The following is a 19,069-nucleotide window of genomic DNA, read 5'->3' as shown; positions in this document are numbered from 1 at the left end:
TCAACCTCCGGAGTAGCTGGGATTACAGGCACGCCCCACCATGCCTGGCTAATTTTGTATTTTTAGTAGAGACAAGGTTACTCCATGTTGGTCAGGCTGGTCTTGAACTCGCGACCTCCGGTGATCCACCCACCTCAGCCTCCCAAAGTGCTGGGATTACAGGCGTGAACCACCGCGCTCGGCCCCAGTGGGCAGTTCTATCCTGCTCCCCTGCACCGCCCTGCCCTGACCCCACACTGCCCTGCCCTTACCTATTCCACATCCCAGATCTCTGACTCTGCTCCAAAACCAGCCCCTTGGCCAGGCGCGGTGGCTCACGCCTGCAATTCCAGCACTTTGGGAGGCTGAGGCGGGTGGATCACCTGAAATCGGGAGTTCGAGACCAGCCTGGCCAACAAACTGGGGTTTTAGTGAAACCCCGTCTATACTAAAAATACAAAAATTAGCCAAGCGTGGCAGCGCGTGCCTGTAATTCCAGCTATTCGGGAGGCTGAGGCAGGAGAATCACCTGAACCCGGGAGGCAGAGGTTGCAGTGAGCCAAGATGGCACCACTGCACCCCAGCCTGGGTAAACAAGAGCAAAACTCTGTCTCAAAAAAAAAAAAAGCCCCCTAAAACACCACCAGCCACCCCACCCAATCAGTGTCCCATTGTCTGTAGGGCCTGAAATCCCAGTTCCCCAGGGCTTACCTGGGGCCCGTGCTCGCCTCCTCTTCCTCTTCCTGCAGGGCCAGAGACCCCAGCAGCTTCCTCTTTGGCCCCTGGCCCTGGCTCTCTCTGGCTCCTATAGCCAGGCCCCCAGACTTCACCTCGGCCTGGGAGAGGAAAGTGGGGGCCCGGGAGGGGCCCAGAGGCCTGAGAGGCTCCCCGCCTGGGTGGGCCGCAGCCCCTCACTGGCTGTGCCACCTTCACTTGCACGGGGAAGGCCGGGCCAGCCGGGGTGCTGGCGGTAGCGTAAGAGGCTGGAGTGGGGCCCCCATAGGAAGACGCTGGGAGCGGCGAGGCTGGGTTCGGCTTCAGGGAGCCCGTGCGGTAGGCAGGAGGTGGCAGGGGCTCGTATGCCTGAGGAGAAACGCAGGCCAGAATTCCTAAGCAAGGACCCCACTCCAGGACCCACATTTGTGGAAATGACCCTGGGTGTGGGGAAGTACAGGCTTTTGCATTTGACAAGGTCCCGTCCTCAAGTGGCTGACATGTTGGTACTTGCAGCCACGCTTCCTCCATGCTGGGGTACACATTACACACATGGGGGGATCGGGCTGGGTCTAAGAGTCCAGAGAAGGGAGCAGGGTGCTGATGGGGAGGAGGGGCAGAGTCACCTGTCGGTCTGGTCGCTGTGGAGCATGACCCCGACCCCCATTCAGCTCGGCCAGCGTGCTGCTCAGCAAGTCTATCTCAGCGTCCAGGCTTCCGGGGCGAAGGCCCCCCCTGTCTGCAGGGAGCCCCTGAGGATGGAGCCAGAGCAGGAAGAATGCAAATTACCATAGGCCTTCTCCTGTCCTGGGTCCCTCAGACTCAGTTCTAGGGGACCCCTCACGTCCCACCCCACAATCCCAGTTCTCACCTGCGTGCGCTGGAGTACTCCATGGGACCCCACCCAGGCCGGCCCCCGATCCTCCGGTCCCCCTGGGGCCTGGTAACACTGCTCAGATGGGAGGGGGCAAAAATTGACCCTGGGGTGGGGCTGGAGTGCTGGGTTGAGGGAAGAGAGATCAAAGGTGGGGTGGCGGAGGACAGGAGGGGTGTACATTTGGGGAGCCGCCCTCTCCGCCCCTCGTTACCTCCTCCCCCAAATCTAGGGTCCCAAGAGAGCGCAGGCGGCTGTTCCCCCCGGCTTGGGGAAGGGGCAGGAGGAAGCAGGCAGGGCGGGAGCCTGGAGCCGGAGGACAGAGGTGAGCGCCACAGCTGGGTGGCTCTTCTGTCTGAAGAGGGCTGCCTTACCTGCTCCCTGGGCCGGTGGTGGCCCCGGGGTGCCTCGGGGGATCGCCCTTCCCTGAGGGGTTCTGGCGGGCTCCGGCTGCTTCGGGGGCAGCCAGGTGGGCCCCGACATGGCCTGGAACGGGGGACTCCAGACAGCGGTCTTGAAGCCCCGAGCCTCTGGCCTTCACCCCCTCGTCCGTCCCGCACCTCGTTTGGGACTCCAAAAAAGAAAACTTTTTCTGCCTTTTTTTTTTCCTCTTCCTCCCTAATTTTGGGGACGACCACGCCCCCGATGACGTCATCACATTCCTGGGGGAGAGTCACGTGGCCCCTAGGCCCTAAACTGCCATTTCTCCCCGAGTCGGCCCCCTCCTGCCGAGAAGGGAGGGCTGTCCGGGGGAGCCTGAGTCACTGGGGGTTGCGGGCAGCTGGGGATGGGAGGTGCGGGCCCGAGCCAGCCTCCAAGTCCACGGATGCGCCCGGGCCCCGCGCCCCAGCCCTGCACGTGGCAGCCTCGCTGCGGGAGGCTGAAGGCTCCGATCTCCACCCCTCTACAGAGCTCTCCCTTCCCACCCCCTCCCTCTCAGCTACCCACCAGCACTGCTCAGCCAGCCTGTAGTGTTTTGGTCTTTTATTCATGGTCAGCAGAGTTAGAAAAATAAAACAGAACGAAAACATCACCACCCCAGTGGGTCGGTGAGTCTGGCCAAAGTGGGGAAACTGAGGTAGCCCAGAGTCACGGAGGAGGCCTGGCCCCTAGCGTCAAGGCACCAGTGAAGGGAGGCTGCGGACTCCCTCCCCTGCACGGTGGGGACAGCCGCCCAGAGTTAGTGCTGGGGTCCCTCTGCCAAAGGAGGTGGGCGTGATGCCCAAGCCCAGGATCCCCTTCAAACCTCCCCTGGGCTCCACGTCCCAAGGGCAGGGCCAAGGGACACAGTGCTTCCCTCCTCCTCTTCCTCCTCCTCCAAGGATCAGGATAGGCCACCTGCCTGGGCCCTCTCTACCTAGCCCTGGAGGCAGGGGCATCAGAGATCAGTGCAGGTGACTGGAGTGACCCCATGAACCAGCAGCGTGGGGCCCAGGTCTCGGGTTAGAGTCTCCAGTAGCGCCAGGTAGCGGGGGTATCGGGCAGGATCGGCGGGCGGCCGAGGCAAGTACAGGAAGGTGAGGGCTGTGGTGGGGCCCTCAGCATCCCCACCCTCCGGCCCACCCGGCCCTCCTCCTGTGCCACGCCCCTGCTGGGCCCGAACCAGGGCGTTGGCACTGCGTGCCAGGGCCTCTGCCTCCACGTCTCCCCGCCCACTGTTCACAAAGTCCCCTTCCTCCTCTGCCTCGGGTCCCCCGGTCCCGGCCCCCTCGCCCCACACCACCTCCTGCACCTCAGCCCGGATCCTCAGTTGGCTCAGCAGTGCCCGCAGCCGCCCCTCGGCCGCCCCAGGCGCCTCCCGAGGCCCCAGGCACAGGAAGATCCGGAGCCGGGCGCTATGCCAAGCAGGCACCATGCCCAAGATGGTTGCCATCTGCAGCAGGAAGAGGCCACAGACATCCACATAGCCGGGCCCACCCCGGGGCCGCAGCAGGTTGAGGGGCCACACGTCCACGTGGTGCAGCTGAGAGGTGCCCCCAGACCCCCGGCTCAGCCGCTCAGGGGGCAAGGCCCCGCTGGCCCGGGCCAGCACCACATTCTTGTTCATCTTGAGGGCATCGGCCACCGTGGCCACGTAGTCCTGGGGACTGAGAGCCCGGGGGCTGCCAGGAGCCCGGGGAGGAGGGAACAGGGTGCTCAGAGCTGGGGAACTGCCCTCCCTGGTGCTGTCCGCAGGCTCAGAGAAAGCCGGGTCTGTCAGAAAATGGTCCTGCGGGGGAGCATCATCGTAGAAACCCAGGACCAACGTGTTGGGCTTCATGCCGCCTGGGGGCAGAGCGGGGAAGGCAAGAACAGACAGGAGTCAGGCTCACAGGCTAAGTTTACACCACGCTCCCACACACTGACAGCAAGGTGTGTCAGCCATAGGTATGACATTCCCACTGTGTACGGGCTCTTACAGCAACATTCGGCACATTTGCATAATGACTTTTCATTTTTCCTAAACACTTTCACATGCACTTATTTTATTATCTCGGTGACTAATCTCCTCCACTTAAACAGGCAAAGTTCGCATTAGGATTCTTGCCACTAATGAGCACTCCAATTCTATGGAGAGTAGGATGCTGTCCACTCCCGGCTTCTAGCAGGGCATCTGTTTCATGGTAGGGGATGCGAGTTTGACTCCATTGTGCAAATCAGACACCCTGATCAGCCAAGCTCATGACCTGAATCCCCAGGGTAATAGCGTCCCAGACTCTGCTATGGGAAGATGAGAAAATGGACCAGGCAGGGCGCAGTGGCTCACACCTGTAATCGCAGCATCTTGGGAAGCTGAGGCACATCGATCACCTGAGGTCAGGAGTTTGAGACCAGCCTGGCCAATACGGTGAAATGCTCTCTCTACTAAAAATACAAAAATTAGCCGAGCATTGTGGTGGGCGCCTATAATCCCAGCTACTCAGGAGGCTGAGACATGAGAATTGCCTGAACCCGGAAGGTGGTGGTTGTAGTAAGCTGAGATCACGCCACTGCACTCCAGCCTGGGCAACAGAGCGAGACTCCATCTCAAAAAGAAAAAAGAAACAGGGCTACCCAGGATGTTTACTGCAGTAAACCCTAACCCTAGTAGGTTTTACCAAAACCCTAATCATGGTGGTTCATTGCATGGTATCCGCTTACCAGGGGCTATGTCCTATAGAAAGCACTTTGTATTTTAACTTATTTGAACCTTGAAGTAATGTTATGAGGTAGGTAATATTTAGTCTCCTCTTTTTACTGATAAGGAGCCCAAAGCACCAAGCAATGAAGTCACTCGCCCACAGGCTCACATCTGGTAGGTACTGGGGCAGGTAGGTCAACGCAATCCGCCTCCACCCAGCATGAGAAGCCACACTCTGAGCCACCGAGCTGGGCACGTGCCAACCACAATGCTCCAAGTCCCTGCTGACAAGCTCTTGGTTCTTAATTTTTGAACAACCCTTGTGGAATCAGATAATTGCTCCCTTGAACCAGGCTGAGTTTACAGGGAGACGTGGAGACCTCTTCCAAGACCCCTTCTCATGAAACAAACATTGCTCAACCCATAAATCAAATTTTCTATGACAGGAGAATCCACCATTTAAAGGAAATACTTTTCCTCTTATTGGAATAGGTTGGTGCAAAAGTAATTGCGGGTTTTTTTTCCCATTAAAATGGCATCCCAGCACTTTGGGAGGCTGAGGCGGGCGGATCACTGGAGGTTGGAAGTTCGAGATTAGCCTGGTCAATGTGGTGAAACCCCATCTCTATCAAAAATATACAAAAATTAGTTGGACATGCTGGCATGTATCTGCAGTCCCAGCTACTTGGAAGGCTGAGATAGGAGAATCGCTTGAACCCGGGAGGCAGAGGTTGCAGTGAGCCGACATCATGCCACTGCACTCCAGCCTGGGCAACAGAGTGAGACCCTGTCCAAAAAAAAAAAAAAAAAGCAAAAACCGCAATTGCTTTTGCACCAACCTGATATCTTCCACAGGAAAAATTTCATGAGCATTGTGGTCTCTGCACAAAAAGTGAAGACCAGGCTCTCAGATGCTCTGTGGGTCAATGATGCTTGATGACACCCCAAAACATCTCGGCAGGTGTGAACTCCAGCTGATCTTGCAAAATAAACTAGTCACGCCCCCTCCTGAGTATTTCTCAGGGTTCTGATTTACACTGAACTGGGCAATGTCCAACACTGTTGAACTTTAGCCAGACTCTGAATAGAGAAGGAAGCATGCACTTTGGTGACGGGCACTGGTCCAGGATTAAGGGAGAAGGCAGTGACTGAGCATAGATAACCCTGGTGGCCTCAGCGCTAAAAGCTGAGAATTCACCGCTCCATCCACAAACTTCCGCCCCACACAGCCTCCGGCATCCTTTGTGGCTTCGGGTGGCGGGGGCAGGGGAGACATGTTATATCTCCTACATCCCAACCCCTTTCAAAGTCTGGCTGAATTACCATCTCTCTGCAAAACCTTTGCTGGCCACATCAGTGTATCGTGGCTGGCCTGCCTTCCTCTGAACACTGGTAGTTAAAAACCATCTGATTTGATGAGGCAGCTGCAGATTCAAATAATGCTCCATTGTCCCCAAAAATACACTCTTCAGTGCCCACGCCCCAATTTTTGGATCAGAAAAAAAAAAAAAAAAGAAGGAAAGGCCAGGCACAGTGGCACATGCCTGTAATCCCAGCACTTTGGGAGGCCGAGGCGGGTGGATCACCTGAGGTCAGGAGCTCGACACTGGCCTGGGCAACATGGTGAAACCCCCATCTTTACTAAAAATACAAAAATTAGCCAGGCATGGTAGCACGTGCCTATAGTCCCAGCTCCTTGGAAGGCTGAGACAGGAGAATCACTTGAACCTGGGAGGTAGAGGCTGCAGTGAGCCAAGATCGTGCCACTGTACTCCAGCCTGGGCAAGACAGAACAAGACTCCGTCTCAAAAAAAAAAAAAAAAGAAGAAGAAGGAAAAAAAACCGCAACAGCATCGCCCACCCCATCGCTAGTCCCTAGCATCTCCTATTAGACCTTATCACACACTGTCTGAGGCTATTATCTTTGAGCACTGTCTTATCTGCTCTCGACTATAAGGTCCTTTTGCAGTTTGCAATCTGTGGCTGACTCTCTAGGGGAGGGCAGCGGAGATTTGAAGTGGCCACAGAGGAGGGCCGAGGGCATCCAGGGAAAAGCAGCTCACCGAGGCCGGAGATTCGCAGCAGATGCTGAGCCCCCTGGCGCACGGAGGGTGAGAGGGTTAGATCCACAAAAGCCTTCACCTGGGCACGGTCCACCAGGCTGAGCCATGCCCCGTACTGTGGCTGTACAGGGTCCGAGGGCAGGGAGTCTACAGAGAAGATGAGGAAAGGAAGGTAGCCAGTGTTGGCCAAACTCAATGTCTCCTAGAGTCCAAATCACAGATGGGCCTGGGCAGGGCTATGGCTGCTTGGAGGGGTCATGGGAAAGGAGATAAAAGGGGCAGAGGGGCTGGTGTCGTGGCTCATGCCTGTAATCCCTGCCCTTTGGGAGGCCAAGGTGGGAGGGTTGCTTGAGTCAGGAGTTCTAGACCAGCCTGGGAAACAAAAAGAGACCTCATCTCTACAAATTAGCCAGGCCTGGTGGCACACACCCGTAGTCCTAGCTACTCAGGAGGCCAAGGCAGGAGGATTACTTGAGCCCAAGAGGTTGAGGCTGCAGTGAACTCTGATGGCACCACTGCCCTCCAGCCTGGGTGACAGAGCAAGACCTTGTCTCAAAAAAAAAAGGAGGGGAGGGGTTCTGGCCGTGGTGGCTCACACCTACAATCCCAGCACTTTGGGAGGCCGAGATGGGCAGAGCATTTGAGGTCAGGAGTTCGAAACTAGCTTAGCCAACATGGTGAAACCCCTTCTCTACTAAAAATACAAAAACTAGCCAGGCATGGTGGTGTGTGCCTGTAATCCCAGCTCAGGAGGCTAAGGCAGGAGAATCACTTGAACCTGGGAGGTGGAGGTTGCAGTGAGCCAAGATCATCCCACTGCCCTCCAGCCTGGGCAACAGAACGAAGCTCCATCTCAAAAAAAAAAGGGTAGGGGGAGAGAAGAATGGGAGTGAGTGAGTGAGTGGGAAGGCAGCTCACCAAGGTCTCCCAGGGTGACATGGCCCAGCACGTAGAGCCCCCCCTTCTTAAGCTGGTTGGCCAACCGCAGCAGAGGCAGGGCGCCCCGGGGGTTCCCCACCAGGAGCAGCAGCTGGGGCCGCCAGAACTTCACGTGATCCTTCCGGACGTCCAGCCGGAGCAGATACTTACGCACCTGGGTATGGGGTGAGGCGGTGGGGAAGTGGCAGGATCAAATACACAGCCCCGTTCAGCACCTCCTGGACGGGAGCACCAACTCCAGCCAAAGAGAGGGGTTCTTTGACCACCTCCCGTCTCCCCACCGCCCCACCAGCTCCCCGTACCTGGTGGAAAAGCAAGGCCTGGCTGACATAGCCCCAGCTACTGGGGCCTCCTCGCGCGGTGAGCAGGGCAGCCAGCAGACCCATGAGGAGCAGGGAGCCACCGGCCGCGCCAGGACTGATGAGGAACATCATGAGCAGGCAGGAGGCCACCCCCAGCAGGCAGGTGTGCCAGGAGAACAGGCTGAAGGTGGGGCTGCGGGCATGGAGGGGAGGAGGGACGGAAACTCAGGGCTGGCCGTACTCGAGGCTGCAGTCCCCAGCCCCACGCCTGAGCCCGAGTCCTCCCTGTTTTCCCATTCCTCCCTTCTTCTCTCTGGGGACACAGGTCTCTGAGTCTCTCACCGGAAGTTGGGAGCCGAGGCCCACTCCAGGCTCAGGCAGGACAGGTCCACGGCAGCATAGGCCACCAGGTAGAAGACAGTGACCACAGCGGCCAGCGTGTTTAGCTTCCCGGCCAGGAGAACCAGCTGGGCAAGGGCCAAGAGGCGTGCCGTTGATCCAACGTGCCAGTGTACCCCCAAAATGCCAGTGAACACCAAAGAATGCCAGTGTACCCCCAAAGTGTCAATGAGCCCCAGAAAGTGCCAGTGAACCCTGCAAAGGCCAGTGCACCTCCAAAGTGTCAATGAACCCCCCAAATGCTATTAAACCCCAAAAGTGCCAGTGTATCCCCAGTGTCAGTGAACCCCAGAAAGTGCCAGTGTACCCCCAAAGTGTCAGTGAACCCTGGAAAGTACCCGTGAACCATGCAAAGTGCCAGCGCATCCCCAAAGTGTCAATGAACCCCAGAGAGTGCCAGTGTACCCCAAAGTGTCAGTGAACCCTGAAAAGTGCCCGTGAGCCCTGCAAAGTGCAAGTGTACCCCCAGTGTCAATGAACCCCAGAAAGGGCCAATGCACCCCCACAGAGTGCCACCAAACCTCCAAAGGATCAGTGAACCCCCACAAAGTGTTGGTACATCCCACAGAGTGCCAGTGAATCCCTCAAAGTGCTGGGGCACCCCACAAAGTGCCAGTGAACCCTGAAAAATACTAGTATACCCCATAAAGTGTCAGTGAACCCTGCAAAATGCCCGTGTACCCCGAAAAGTGCCAGTGAACCCCCAGGGTGCCAATGAACCCTGCAAAGCACTGGGGCAACCTGCAAAATGCTGGTGAACCCCATAAAGTGCCAGTGAACACTGCAGAGTGCCAGTGCACCCCCAAGTGCATACGCATTTGTCTTTGCATCTGTCTCCCAACCTGCATCTAACTGCACCCCCATCCTATCAGCTGGTGGGGTGAGGGAAAGGGCCCCTTGAAGGAGAAGGCTCACCTGCACCAGGCCCCAAGAATACAGTACAGCCGCCCAGGGGTTTCCCCCTCGGGACACAACCTTGGCCGGCGCCAAGATCACTCCTAGAAAAACAGAATCCACAGCAGACACATCAGCCAGGGCTCAGCGGGGACAGAGAGACAGACAAGGGAAGGCGTGCTCTGAGCCAGCAAGGAGGCACAGAACCCACCAAAGAGGTCATCCCGGGCCAGGGCATGGAGGATGCGGGAGGCACCAATGAGCGAGCTCATGGATGCTGAGAGCGCCGTGGCATAGATTCCGATCAACACCAGTGGGGGCCACAGGCTGATGGCGCGGAAGAACCCATAGTCTTCCTGCAGCAGGGTTCTAGGAAGGAGGAAAAGGAGGGCATGGATGATCATGCGTCATGGGGTAAGAAAATCTCTAGCTGTGATCTTAAGGATCAGACTCAGGTATCAAACGTGCTAAAGGGATACGCCTGGTATTCACTGGGCGGCCTTGGATTTAATCACTCAGTGGTTTTTTAAGAGACAAGGTCTCACTCCAACCCCCAGGCTAAAGTGTAGTGCTGTAATCATAGCTCACTGCAGCCTCGACCTCTTGGACTCAAGCAATCCTCCCACCTCAGCCTCCCAAGTAGCCAGGACTACAAGCATTTGCCATCACACCTAGCTAATTTTTGTATTTGGCCGGAGGCTCTTGCTCTGTTGCCCAGGCTGGTCTGGAACTCCTGGGCTCCAGCGATCCTCCTGCCTCAGCCTCCCAAAGTGCTGGGATTACAGGTGTGAGCCACCTCACCTGGCTGTCATACCTAATGGTATATGCACAAGAGGCCAAATATTTGTGGAAATGCAAACTGGGTAGAAAGCCACTACCCACCCTCACTCCCAAGCTGAGTGCCTGCAACAGTACTAGGTCCACGGCAGCTGCTGGCTATCAATCGCCGGTTGTCAATCGCCGGTAGCCACCGTCCACCCCAACAAGCTGGGTTTCTGCTCCCCAGCCCCCCAGCCTGTGTTTCCCTTGGTGACCCAGGTGCACCAATCTTGTTCGACACTCCACCCCCATCCCTCCCCAGACACCTGTCACAAGTGAAGCTGGAGAGAAAGAAAAGCAGGACATAGACGAAGAAGGTGTAGGCGACGGCGACGATCGTGCCCAGAGGGATCGCCCGGCTGGGGTCCTTCAGCTCCCCTGGAGAGGGGGGAGCAGAGGGAGTGAGGTCAGCCCTCCAGCCATCCCCCTGGGTCCCTCACGGTGGCAGCCCCAAACCCCCAGGAGGCAGCAGGCAGGGACTCTCACCTGACATGTTGGCCCCAGCCATGATGCCTGTACAGCCGTTAAAGAGGACAGCAAAGACGCTGGCAAAATTCATCATGGCTCCCGTGGTGTAGTCCTCAGCATAGCCAGCTAGGAGGATCCTCCCAGGGAGGAGAGCGCATCAGCATCCCTCTCAGGGATCCAGGCCTCTTAGCCACCCTCTCCACACATTCCCACGGTCCTCTCGCCTCCCCTGCACTGCCCTCACTAAGACCCCAGCCTGTTCCTGCACTGGCCCTGGGTCAGCCAGACACATTGCCACGTCCCCCCAATGCGCCGATATTCCTCCCTCCAGACCTTAATCCATGCTCTTTTATTTATTTACTTATTTTTTAGAGACAGGGTCTTGCTCTGTCATCCAGGCTGGAGTGCAGTGGCACCATCGTAGCTCAATGCAACCTCTACCTCCTGGGCTAGAGCGATCCTCCTGCCTCAGTCTGCCAAGTAGCTGGGACTACAGGTGTGCACCACCATGCCCATCTAACTTTTTAATTTTATTTATTTATTTATTTTGAGACGGAGTCTCACTGTGTCACCCAGGCCAGAGTGCAGTGGTGCGATCTCGGCTCACTGCAACCTCTGCCTCCCAGGTTCAAGCAATTCCCCTGCCTCAGCCTCTCAGGTAGCTGGGATTACAGGTGCCCGCCACCACGCCTGGCTAATTTTTGTATTTTTAGTAGAGATGGGGTTTCACCATGCTGGCCAGGCTGATCTTGAACTCCTGGCCTCAGGTGGTCCACCCGCCTCGACCTCCGAAAGTACTGGGATTACAGGCGGGAGCCACTGCACCCAGCCTACTTATCTTTTTGAGACGGAGTCTCGTTCTGAAGCCCAGGCTGGAGGGCAGTGGTGGCGATCTTAGCTCACTGCAGCCTCTGCCTCCCGGGTTCAAGAGATTCTCATGCCTCAGCCTCCTGAGTAGCTGGGACTACAGGCGCACACCACCGCCCCTGGATAATTTTTGTATTTTTATTTTATGGTTTTTTTTTGGAGACGGAACCTCACTCTGTTGCCCAGGCTGGAGTGCAGTGGTGCAATCTCAGCTCACTGAAACCTCCTCCTCCTGGGTTCAAGCAATTCTCCCTCAGCTTCCCGAGTATCTGGCACTACAGGTGCAAGCCAGCGTGCCCAGCTAATTTTTGTGTTTTTAGTAGAGACAGGGAGAGGGTTTCACCATGTTGGCCAGACTGGTCTCAAACTCCTGACCTCAGGTGATCCTCCTGCCTCGGCCTCCCAGAATGCTGGGATTACAGGCGTGAGCCACTGCACCTGGTCTCAAGCTCTTTCTGAATCCCCCACCTGTCTATCTCAGGCCACCTCCAGCTCCCTGGCTCCTGCCCTCCCCAGCCCATAGTCAGGCCTCCCTTCTCTCCACTCCTGGGAGATCCTGATCTGTTTAAGTCATGCTGGGCCTTACTGTGCTATTTAACTAATTCTTGAATGCACGTCTCTCCTCAGCTAGAACACAAGTTCCTCTAAAGCAGGGACTGTTTTGTGGGCTTCCTCCTGTGCCGCCAGCCAAACACACGCTAGACAGGCTTGAATTAAACTGCACTGCTCTGCAGTCCAGATCTCCTGCCTTCCATTCCCTCTGACACCTGTGCTCATCCAGAGATTTTTAAGGGCCCAGCCCCGACGCTTGCCCACCCCTCACCCCGAGATCCCTGCCACGGCAGTGCCCAGCTCACCACCCAAGTTGTCCTTCAGGGTACTGCTGTTGAAGCCGGTGAAGTGGCCAAGCCGGGGCGGCAGGGAGGAGCCATTGGGGCCAGGCCGAGGGGTCAAGGGGATGTCCCTCGGCCTCACAGCCACAAAGCTGATGAGCACGGAGGCCAGGGAGCCGGAGACCAGCAAGAATGTGAGGAATGAGGCCCGGGCGTAGAGGCCGGCTCCCAGGGTGCAGACCCCACCCACAAGGCCCAGCAGCAGGGAGCCATACAGCAGGTTCCAGCCGTAGCCCTGGGGCAGGACCCGGAGCCCACTGGGCCCTGTGGCATCTGGAGAGAGGTAGGGACAGAGTTAGAAGGCCCGATCCTAACGCACCCCACCGGCTGGGCATGGTGGGCGGCTCATGCCTATAATTCCAGCACTTTGGGAGGCCGAGGTGGGAGGATCGCTTCAGTCCAGGAGTTTAAAACTAGCCTGGGCAACATTGTGAAATCCCAGCTCCACAAAAACTGCAAAAATTAGCCAGGCATGGGGAGGCATGCCTGTAGTCCCAGCTACTAGGAGGCTGAGGTGGGAGAATCGCGTGAGCCCGGGAGGCAGAAGTTGCATTGAGCCGAGATGGTACCACTGCACTCCAGCCTGGGTGACAGAGTGAGACCTTGTCTCAAGAAAAAAAAAAAAAAAAGAAGAAGGGGCGGGGCGCTGGGGCTCACGCCTGTAATCCCAACACTTCGGGAAGCTGAGGCAGGTGGATCACTTGAGGTCAGGAGTTCGAGACTAGCCTGGCCAACACGGTGAAACCCCGTCTCTACTAAAAATACAAACATTAGCCAGGCGTGGTAGTGAGTGCCTGTAATCCCAGCTACTCAAGAGGCTGAGGCAAAAGAATCGTTTGAACCAGGGAGGCAAAGGTTGCAGTGAGCAGAGATCATACCACTGCACTCCAGCCTGGGCAACAAAGCAAGACTCCATCTCAAAATAAATAAATAAATAAGAAGGGACCCAGCCCTAACCATGACCCAAAGCAAGACAAGCCCTCCTCTGCCCACCTGCTATCAGAGAGACCACCTTCCCCACTTCCCTTTTAGCTCCATCCTAGCGTCTTAGCTCTCCCTGGTGGTCTCTGTCAATTTTAAGAATCTTAGCCCAGTCTCTCCAATTAGATGGCTAGCTCCCTGCAGGCAAGGACAATCTCAGGGATGTCCACATCTCCTGCACAATGCTGGCCACACAGCAGAAGCTCCAGAAAGCCAAGGTAATGGCTCAGTCTGCCCCTCTCCTGGAGAGGACCTTCTCCCTCACGATCCCACACTCCCAGACCCTGCAAACCCGCAGCACTGCCCAGATCAGACAGAGCACAGACCGGCCCCGAAGACATCAAGCACAGACTCCACCAGCCCCAGGAGGGAGACAGCACAGCCACAGACGTTAGCCAGGTAGAACATGAGCCCAATGCTGCCCCCGACCTCGGGCCCCAGTGTGCGGCTGATCATGACTGAAAGTGGAAGCAGGGGTGAGCATTAAGGGAAAAGACTGAAATCGACGTGAGGAAGTTGCCATAGCTCCAAGCACTGAACCCGAGTGCAGCCAGGCCCCAGCCATGTGGCTTTGCCCAAGTCACTCATATCCTCTGAGTGCCAGTTTCTGCATCTGTAAAACAATCACTGCCTAACAGATGAGATTGTTGGATTAGAAATTGGCATCAACGTGCAGGACAACGTTGATCTCCTTCACTACACCAGCCTGCTTGCTGCACATTTATTAAAACTTGCCCTGCCAGGCCAGGCACAGTGGCTGACGCCTGTAATCCCAGCATTTTGGGAGGCTGAGGCAGGAGGATCACTTGAGGCCAGGAATTCAAGACCAGCCTGGGAAACATAGCAAGATTCCATCTCTACAAAATATTTAAAAATTAAACAGGGGTGGTGGTACATGCCTATAGTGCCGACTACTCAGGAGGTTGAAGCATGAGGATCACTTGAGCCCGGGAAGTCGAGATCGCAGTGAGCTATGATGGCGCCACTGCACTGCAACCTGGGTGTCAGAGTCTTGCTCTGTTGCCCAGGTTGGAGTGCAGTGATATGATCTTGGCACGCTGCAACCTCCATCTCCTAGGTTCAAGTGATTCTCATGCCTCAGCCTCCTGAGTAGCTGGAATCACAGGCGGGTGCCACCATGCCCAGCTAATTTTTGTATTTTTAGTGGAGACGGGCTTTCACCATGTTGGCCAGGCTGGTCTCAAACTCCTGGCCTCAAGTGATCCACCCACCTCAGCCTCCCAAAGTGCTGGGATTACAGGCGTGAGCCACCGCACCCAGCCTAAAAAAATTTTGAGAATGAAAAAAAACACTTGTCTTGCCCCTGAGCCAACAAAGGTAATGGCCCCTTCCACACCCTCCCTAGCAGGCAGAACAGCCCAGACCCCAGTCCATCGATGTTGGAGGATACAGTAGGCTCCGCCCCCCTGCACGGCTCCATTGGTGGCGATGGCACAGACAGAGAGGACGGTGAGTGCCAGGATGAAGTAGGCAACCAGCAGCATGGCCAGGGCCTGCAGCAGCCCAGCATGACCCACCACGAACCCTGAGGCAGGAGCAGCAAATCAGGTCACAGGGGACTCACACCCCATATCCCCAACCCCCGGTTCTGCAGAGCTCCAGGGTGGAGCTAAATGCAAGCCCACAGGGAGCCCCTTCCCAAACCCTTCAGCCAACCACTTCTCTTGGGTCCCCTTCCTAATCTTATCCCAGTCCCATCTCCACCCCTCCCCATCATGTCCTCCCATACTACAGTCAGTCCACACCAGCCCCAGGACCCACTCACCAATCCTCAGAAAAACAACTATGCTGAACATGGACAGGACAGTGGGCACCACCACACCCAGGAAGGTGGACAGCTTCCGGGCAGACGCCCCTCCAGGACCCCCGGCCCCATTGGCAGGGAGGGCAGCCCCCTCCTCCCCCAGGAGCCGGTAGGCCAGCAGAGGTGAGCTCTCACTGGCCATAGCTCAGCACAGGTAGAGGAAGCCACAAATGGGTTAGGTGACCTGCAAAGGAGATTATGTTGCATCAAAAGCACCCCCACAGAGCCCGCCCACCCCCAAAGACCACTAATCAAATACCCCGAAGCCTCCCCAAAATACAGAGCTGTTCTCTACTAAAAATACAAAAATTGGCCGGGCGCGGTGGCTCACGCTTGTAATCCCAGCACTTTGGGAGGCTGAGGCGGGCGGATCACGAGGTCAGGAGATCGAGACCACGGTGAAACCCTGTCTCTACTAAAAATACAAAAAAATTAGCCGGGCGTGGTGGCGGGCGCCTGTAGTCCCAGCTACTTGGAGAGGCTGAGGCAGGAGAATAGCATGAACCCGGGAGGCGGAGCTTGCAGTGAGCCGAGATTGCGCCACTGCACTCCAGCCTGGGCGACAGAGCGAGACTCCGTCTCAAAAAAAAAAAATAAATAAATAAATAAATAAATAAATACAAAAATACAAAAATTGGCCGGGCTTGGTGGTTCATGCCTGTAATCCCAGCACTTTGGGAGGACGAGGCGGGTGGATCACCTGAGGTCAGGAGTTCGAGACCACCCTGGTCAACACGGTGAAACCCCGTCTCTACTAAAAATACAAAAATTAGCTGGGCATGGTGGCTCATGCCTGTAGTCCCAGCTACTTGGGAGGCTGAGGCAGGAGAATCCCTTGAACCCAGGAGGCAGAGGTTGCAGTGAGCCGACATCGCGCCACTGCACTCCAGCCTGGACGACAGAGTGAGACTCCGTCTCACAAGAAAAAAAAAAATTAGCCAAGCGTGAAGGTGCATGCCTGTAATCACAGCTACTTGGGAGGCTGAGACACGAGAATCGCTTGAGTCCTGGAGGCGTAGGGCTGCAGCGAGCCGAGATCATGCCACTGCACTCCAGCCTGGGTGACAGCGAGACCCTGTGTCAATAAAAAAAAAAAAAAAAGAGAGAGACAACCGCAAGGAAACAGGAACGCACGCACCCACACCCTGCTTACCGGCAACTCAAAAAAGCCCGTGGGCTGCAAATGGTACCAGCCACTGCCCCACAAAAGTTGGTACCCCAAACCCGTCAGCAGGGGTTTCAAGGTCTCTCCCAGCTCCTGGGGGCCACACCTGCCCTTATGTTCCTGAGACTAGGGATGGCACCGGTTCTGGAAAAGGGCAAAGGTTCTCTGACGGCACAGGCTTCTCCAGCCTCTCCTTCCTTAACTAGCAATGCAAGAGGAAGCAAATCTCCCAAAAGGGAAGTAAGTTACGGGCAGGAGAGCCTTCCCCATCCTCTCCTTCGGTGTCCTGAGCTGCCCCTACCAAGCCCCCCAATGCAATCACCCCACCCACAGGCAACAAGAAACTTCCAACTCTTTCAAAACCCCACCCTCCGTCAATCCTCTCCCTCGACCCATCTCAGACCCCCTCCTCCACGCCTTAGCCTCCCCAGATTCCTCCCATCCACACGAGGCACCCTCCCTACAAACTCTACCAACCCAAACACACTCTAGCAAAACAGAAACACAGACCGGCTCCCACCGAGCGACACAAGGTCCCCGGGTCCTCCTCCTCCCCCAACCCGGGCTCCTGCCCCTTTGCGCCCGCTGGGGTGCAAGGGAGCCAAGATATCTTTCTTCCTGGCCAGGTGCACCCCACAGCTCAGGGGCCGCGGGGCGCTCACTCACCCACCCGCAGGACGCAGCGCTCGGGGGCGATCCCCGCGAGCCGGGGGGCTCCGCCTCAGGCGGAGAGCGCACGGGGGCCGGAAAAGACAGCTGCGGCTACCGGGATGCCAGGCCCGGAGCCTGTCCCCACCCCCACCAGCACGCGCGCGCTATTGGTCCCCGTCCTCTGCCCCGCCCTGTGGGCGAGCCCGGGGAAGCCCGACCCTCTCTGCGCTCCCCTAGCATGCTCTGCTCCAGCTCCACGTGCGCCCGGGGATGCAATGCAGCCCTGCAGACAAGCGTCTCTGGCAGGACGTGGGCCGCGGGTCTCGGAGCCTCCTTCACTTAGGTGCAAACAATCGTCGCCGCAGGGGCCGGACCCCAGTCCGAGCTCCGAGGCGCCGTGAGCAGCCACCCCCCTAAAGGGGGCGTGTGAAGACGGCGGAAGGCGGCAGGGAGGTGGGCGGGGCTGCAACACCTGGTCCAGGTGCATCACCGGGAACTCCGGCCCACTTCGTTCGGGGACTTCTGGAGTTCTAGTCCTCCAACCTTTCAAAGCCCTAGAACCTCCACCGGGTCCCAGCCTCGCCCCTCACCGGCTGCGGGGATCCTCCCTTCGCGCCCGATCCAGCTGCGCTCTTTGCTTCCGCCACCGGAGGGAGCCATTGGCCGCCGATCTGGGCCCAGGGTCGCTTTGCACCGTCTGATGCTCGCTTTCTTGCCTCCCTGCAGTGTTCTCACCTCCAGCAGAAATCCTAGAGCCTGTGAACTCTACTGAGAGCTGAGACTCCTTCTTCACTCTTTACAGATCCCATGAACAGCAGTACCGCCTACCAACGCGTCCTCATGTGTAAAATGGGCATACACTTGAACCTCCCTCCGAAGGCTGTGAGTTCAGTGAGCATTTAATAGGCACTTTAGAACAACGCCTAAAGGTTTGATAAATTATCCCTTGCAAATAGCACTGCATTAAATTAGCCACTCTGTGAGGTAGGTACCGCTATTTCAATTTTTCAGATTAGGAAATTGAAGCTTGGAAAGTTTCAGATACATTTCCTTTTTTTTTTTTGGATCCAGGAACTATTATTACACAGACTGGAGTGCAGTGGCGCGATCTCGTGTCACTACAACCTCAGCCTTTCCGGCTCAAGCATCCTCCTGCCTCAGCCTCCCAAGTGCCTGGAACTACACAGGCATACATCACCATGCCTGGCTAATTTTTAAATATTTTGTACAGACCGGGTTTCGCCATGTTGCCCAGGCTTCTCTGGAACTCCTGAACTCAAGCGTGCGCCTGCAGTCCCAGCTACTTAGGAGGCTGAGGCAGGAGGATCGCTTGAACCTGGGAGGCAGAGGTTGCAGTGAGCTGAGATCGCACCACCGCACTCCAGCCAGGGCGACAGAACGAGACTCTGTCTCAAAAAAAAAAAAAAAACTTTTTCAGAGTCAGTTATAAGCACTCCCTTGGTATACCCTGGCCTGTCCATCATTGAACTCTGCTTCCGTAAATCTCAACCTCCACCTTACCCTGTTACTCTGTGGTTTTGCCTTGGACCTTGTCTTCATCAATGACTGCAGCCCCTCCCCTTCAGTTCACCTTTTCTACTGCGCTTATTAAAGAAAAAACTCTGACTCTTGTTTAAACAGTAAGTCAGGCTTTATTCAGGACTATTTTGATTGGCACAAAGAAGGTGGCGAGGAGCTGGGGGTGGTGGGTCATGCCTGTAATCTCAGCACTTTGGAAGGCTGAGGCAGGAGGATCACTTGGGCCTAAGAGCTCCAGACCAGCCTGGGAAATAAAGTGGGACCTCATCTCTACAAAATTTTTTTTAAAAAGTGGGCCAGGCACGGTGGCTCACGCCTGTAATCCCAGCACTTTGGGAGGCCGAGATGGGCGGATCACGAGGTCAGGAGATTGTGACCATTGTGCCAACATGGTGATACCCCATCACTACTAAAAATACAAAAATTAGTTGGGCGTGGTGGCGTGCACCTGTAATCCCAGGTACTCGGGAGGCTGAGGCAGGAGAATCGCTTGAACACGGGAGGTGGAGGTTGCGGTGAGCTGAGATCTCGCCATTGCACTCCAGCCTGGGTAACAAGAGCAAAACTTCAACTCAAAAAAAAAACGAAGAAGAAAAG

The 19,069-nt window shown here is 56.5% G+C and overlaps 2 protein-coding genes across 7 annotated transcripts in view; both read right to left on the bottom strand.

Annotated features, from left to right (window-relative positions):
* The window catches only part of LOC116463836 (thyroid receptor-interacting protein 6), a 7,574-nt gene extending 5,413 nt beyond the window's left edge, over window positions 1-2,161 (bottom strand). Inside the window, exons 1-4 of the mRNA XM_058434871.1 lie at window positions 1,942-2,161; window positions 1,565-1,692; window positions 1,320-1,445; window positions 691-1,062 (exon numbers count right to left, since the gene is read on the bottom strand). Of these exons, the coding sequence (XP_058290854.1) occupies window positions 691-1,062; window positions 1,320-1,445; window positions 1,565-1,692; window positions 1,942-2,050 (735 nt within the window). The 5' untranslated portion in view covers window positions 2,051-2,161. The remainder of the gene's footprint in view (window positions 1-690; window positions 1,063-1,319; window positions 1,446-1,564; window positions 1,693-1,941) is intronic.
* Window positions 2,162-2,266: 105 nt separating this feature from the next.
* The window catches only part of LOC116463846 (solute carrier family 12 member 9), a 59,675-nt gene continuing 42,872 nt past the window's right edge, over window positions 2,267-19,069 (bottom strand). Inside the window, exons 1-15 of one of the 6 annotated variants that reach the window (XM_058434887.1) lie at window positions 16,949-17,086; window positions 16,076-16,426; window positions 15,079-15,301; window positions 14,704-14,838; window positions 13,619-13,750; window positions 12,276-12,584; window positions 10,570-10,677; window positions 10,350-10,461; window positions 9,476-9,633; window positions 9,286-9,368; window positions 8,314-8,438; window positions 7,972-8,164; window positions 7,649-7,823; window positions 6,731-6,877; window positions 2,267-3,832 (exon numbers count right to left, since the gene is read on the bottom strand). In XM_058434887.1, the coding sequence (XP_058290870.1) occupies window positions 2,946-3,832; window positions 6,731-6,877; window positions 7,649-7,823; window positions 7,972-8,164; window positions 8,314-8,438; window positions 9,286-9,368; window positions 9,476-9,633; window positions 10,350-10,461; window positions 10,570-10,677; window positions 12,276-12,584; window positions 13,619-13,750; window positions 14,704-14,838; window positions 15,079-15,259 (2,745 nt within the window). In that variant the 5' untranslated portion in view covers window positions 15,260-15,301; window positions 16,076-16,426; window positions 16,949-17,086 and the 3' untranslated portion in view covers window positions 2,267-2,945. Of the gene's footprint in view, window positions 3,833-6,730; window positions 6,878-7,648; window positions 7,824-7,971; window positions 8,165-8,313; window positions 8,439-9,285; window positions 9,369-9,475; window positions 9,634-10,349; window positions 10,462-10,569; window positions 10,689-12,275; window positions 13,599-13,618; window positions 13,751-14,703; window positions 14,839-15,078; window positions 15,302-16,075; window positions 16,427-16,948; window positions 17,087-19,069 lie in introns of those variants that run through there. The other 5 variants (XM_058434888.1, XM_032147112.2, XM_032147111.2 and 2 more) reach the window with 5 other exon arrangements.

Source organism: Hylobates moloch, unplaced genomic scaffold (genome assembly GCF_009828535.3).
Source record: "Hylobates moloch isolate HMO894 unplaced genomic scaffold, HMol_V3 SCAFFOLD_71, whole genome shotgun sequence".
NCBI lineage: Eukaryota > Metazoa > Chordata > Mammalia > Primates > Hylobatidae > Hylobates > Hylobates moloch.
Note: the sequence above shows the minus strand (reverse complement) of the source record. Positions and strands in the feature narration are given on the sequence as shown.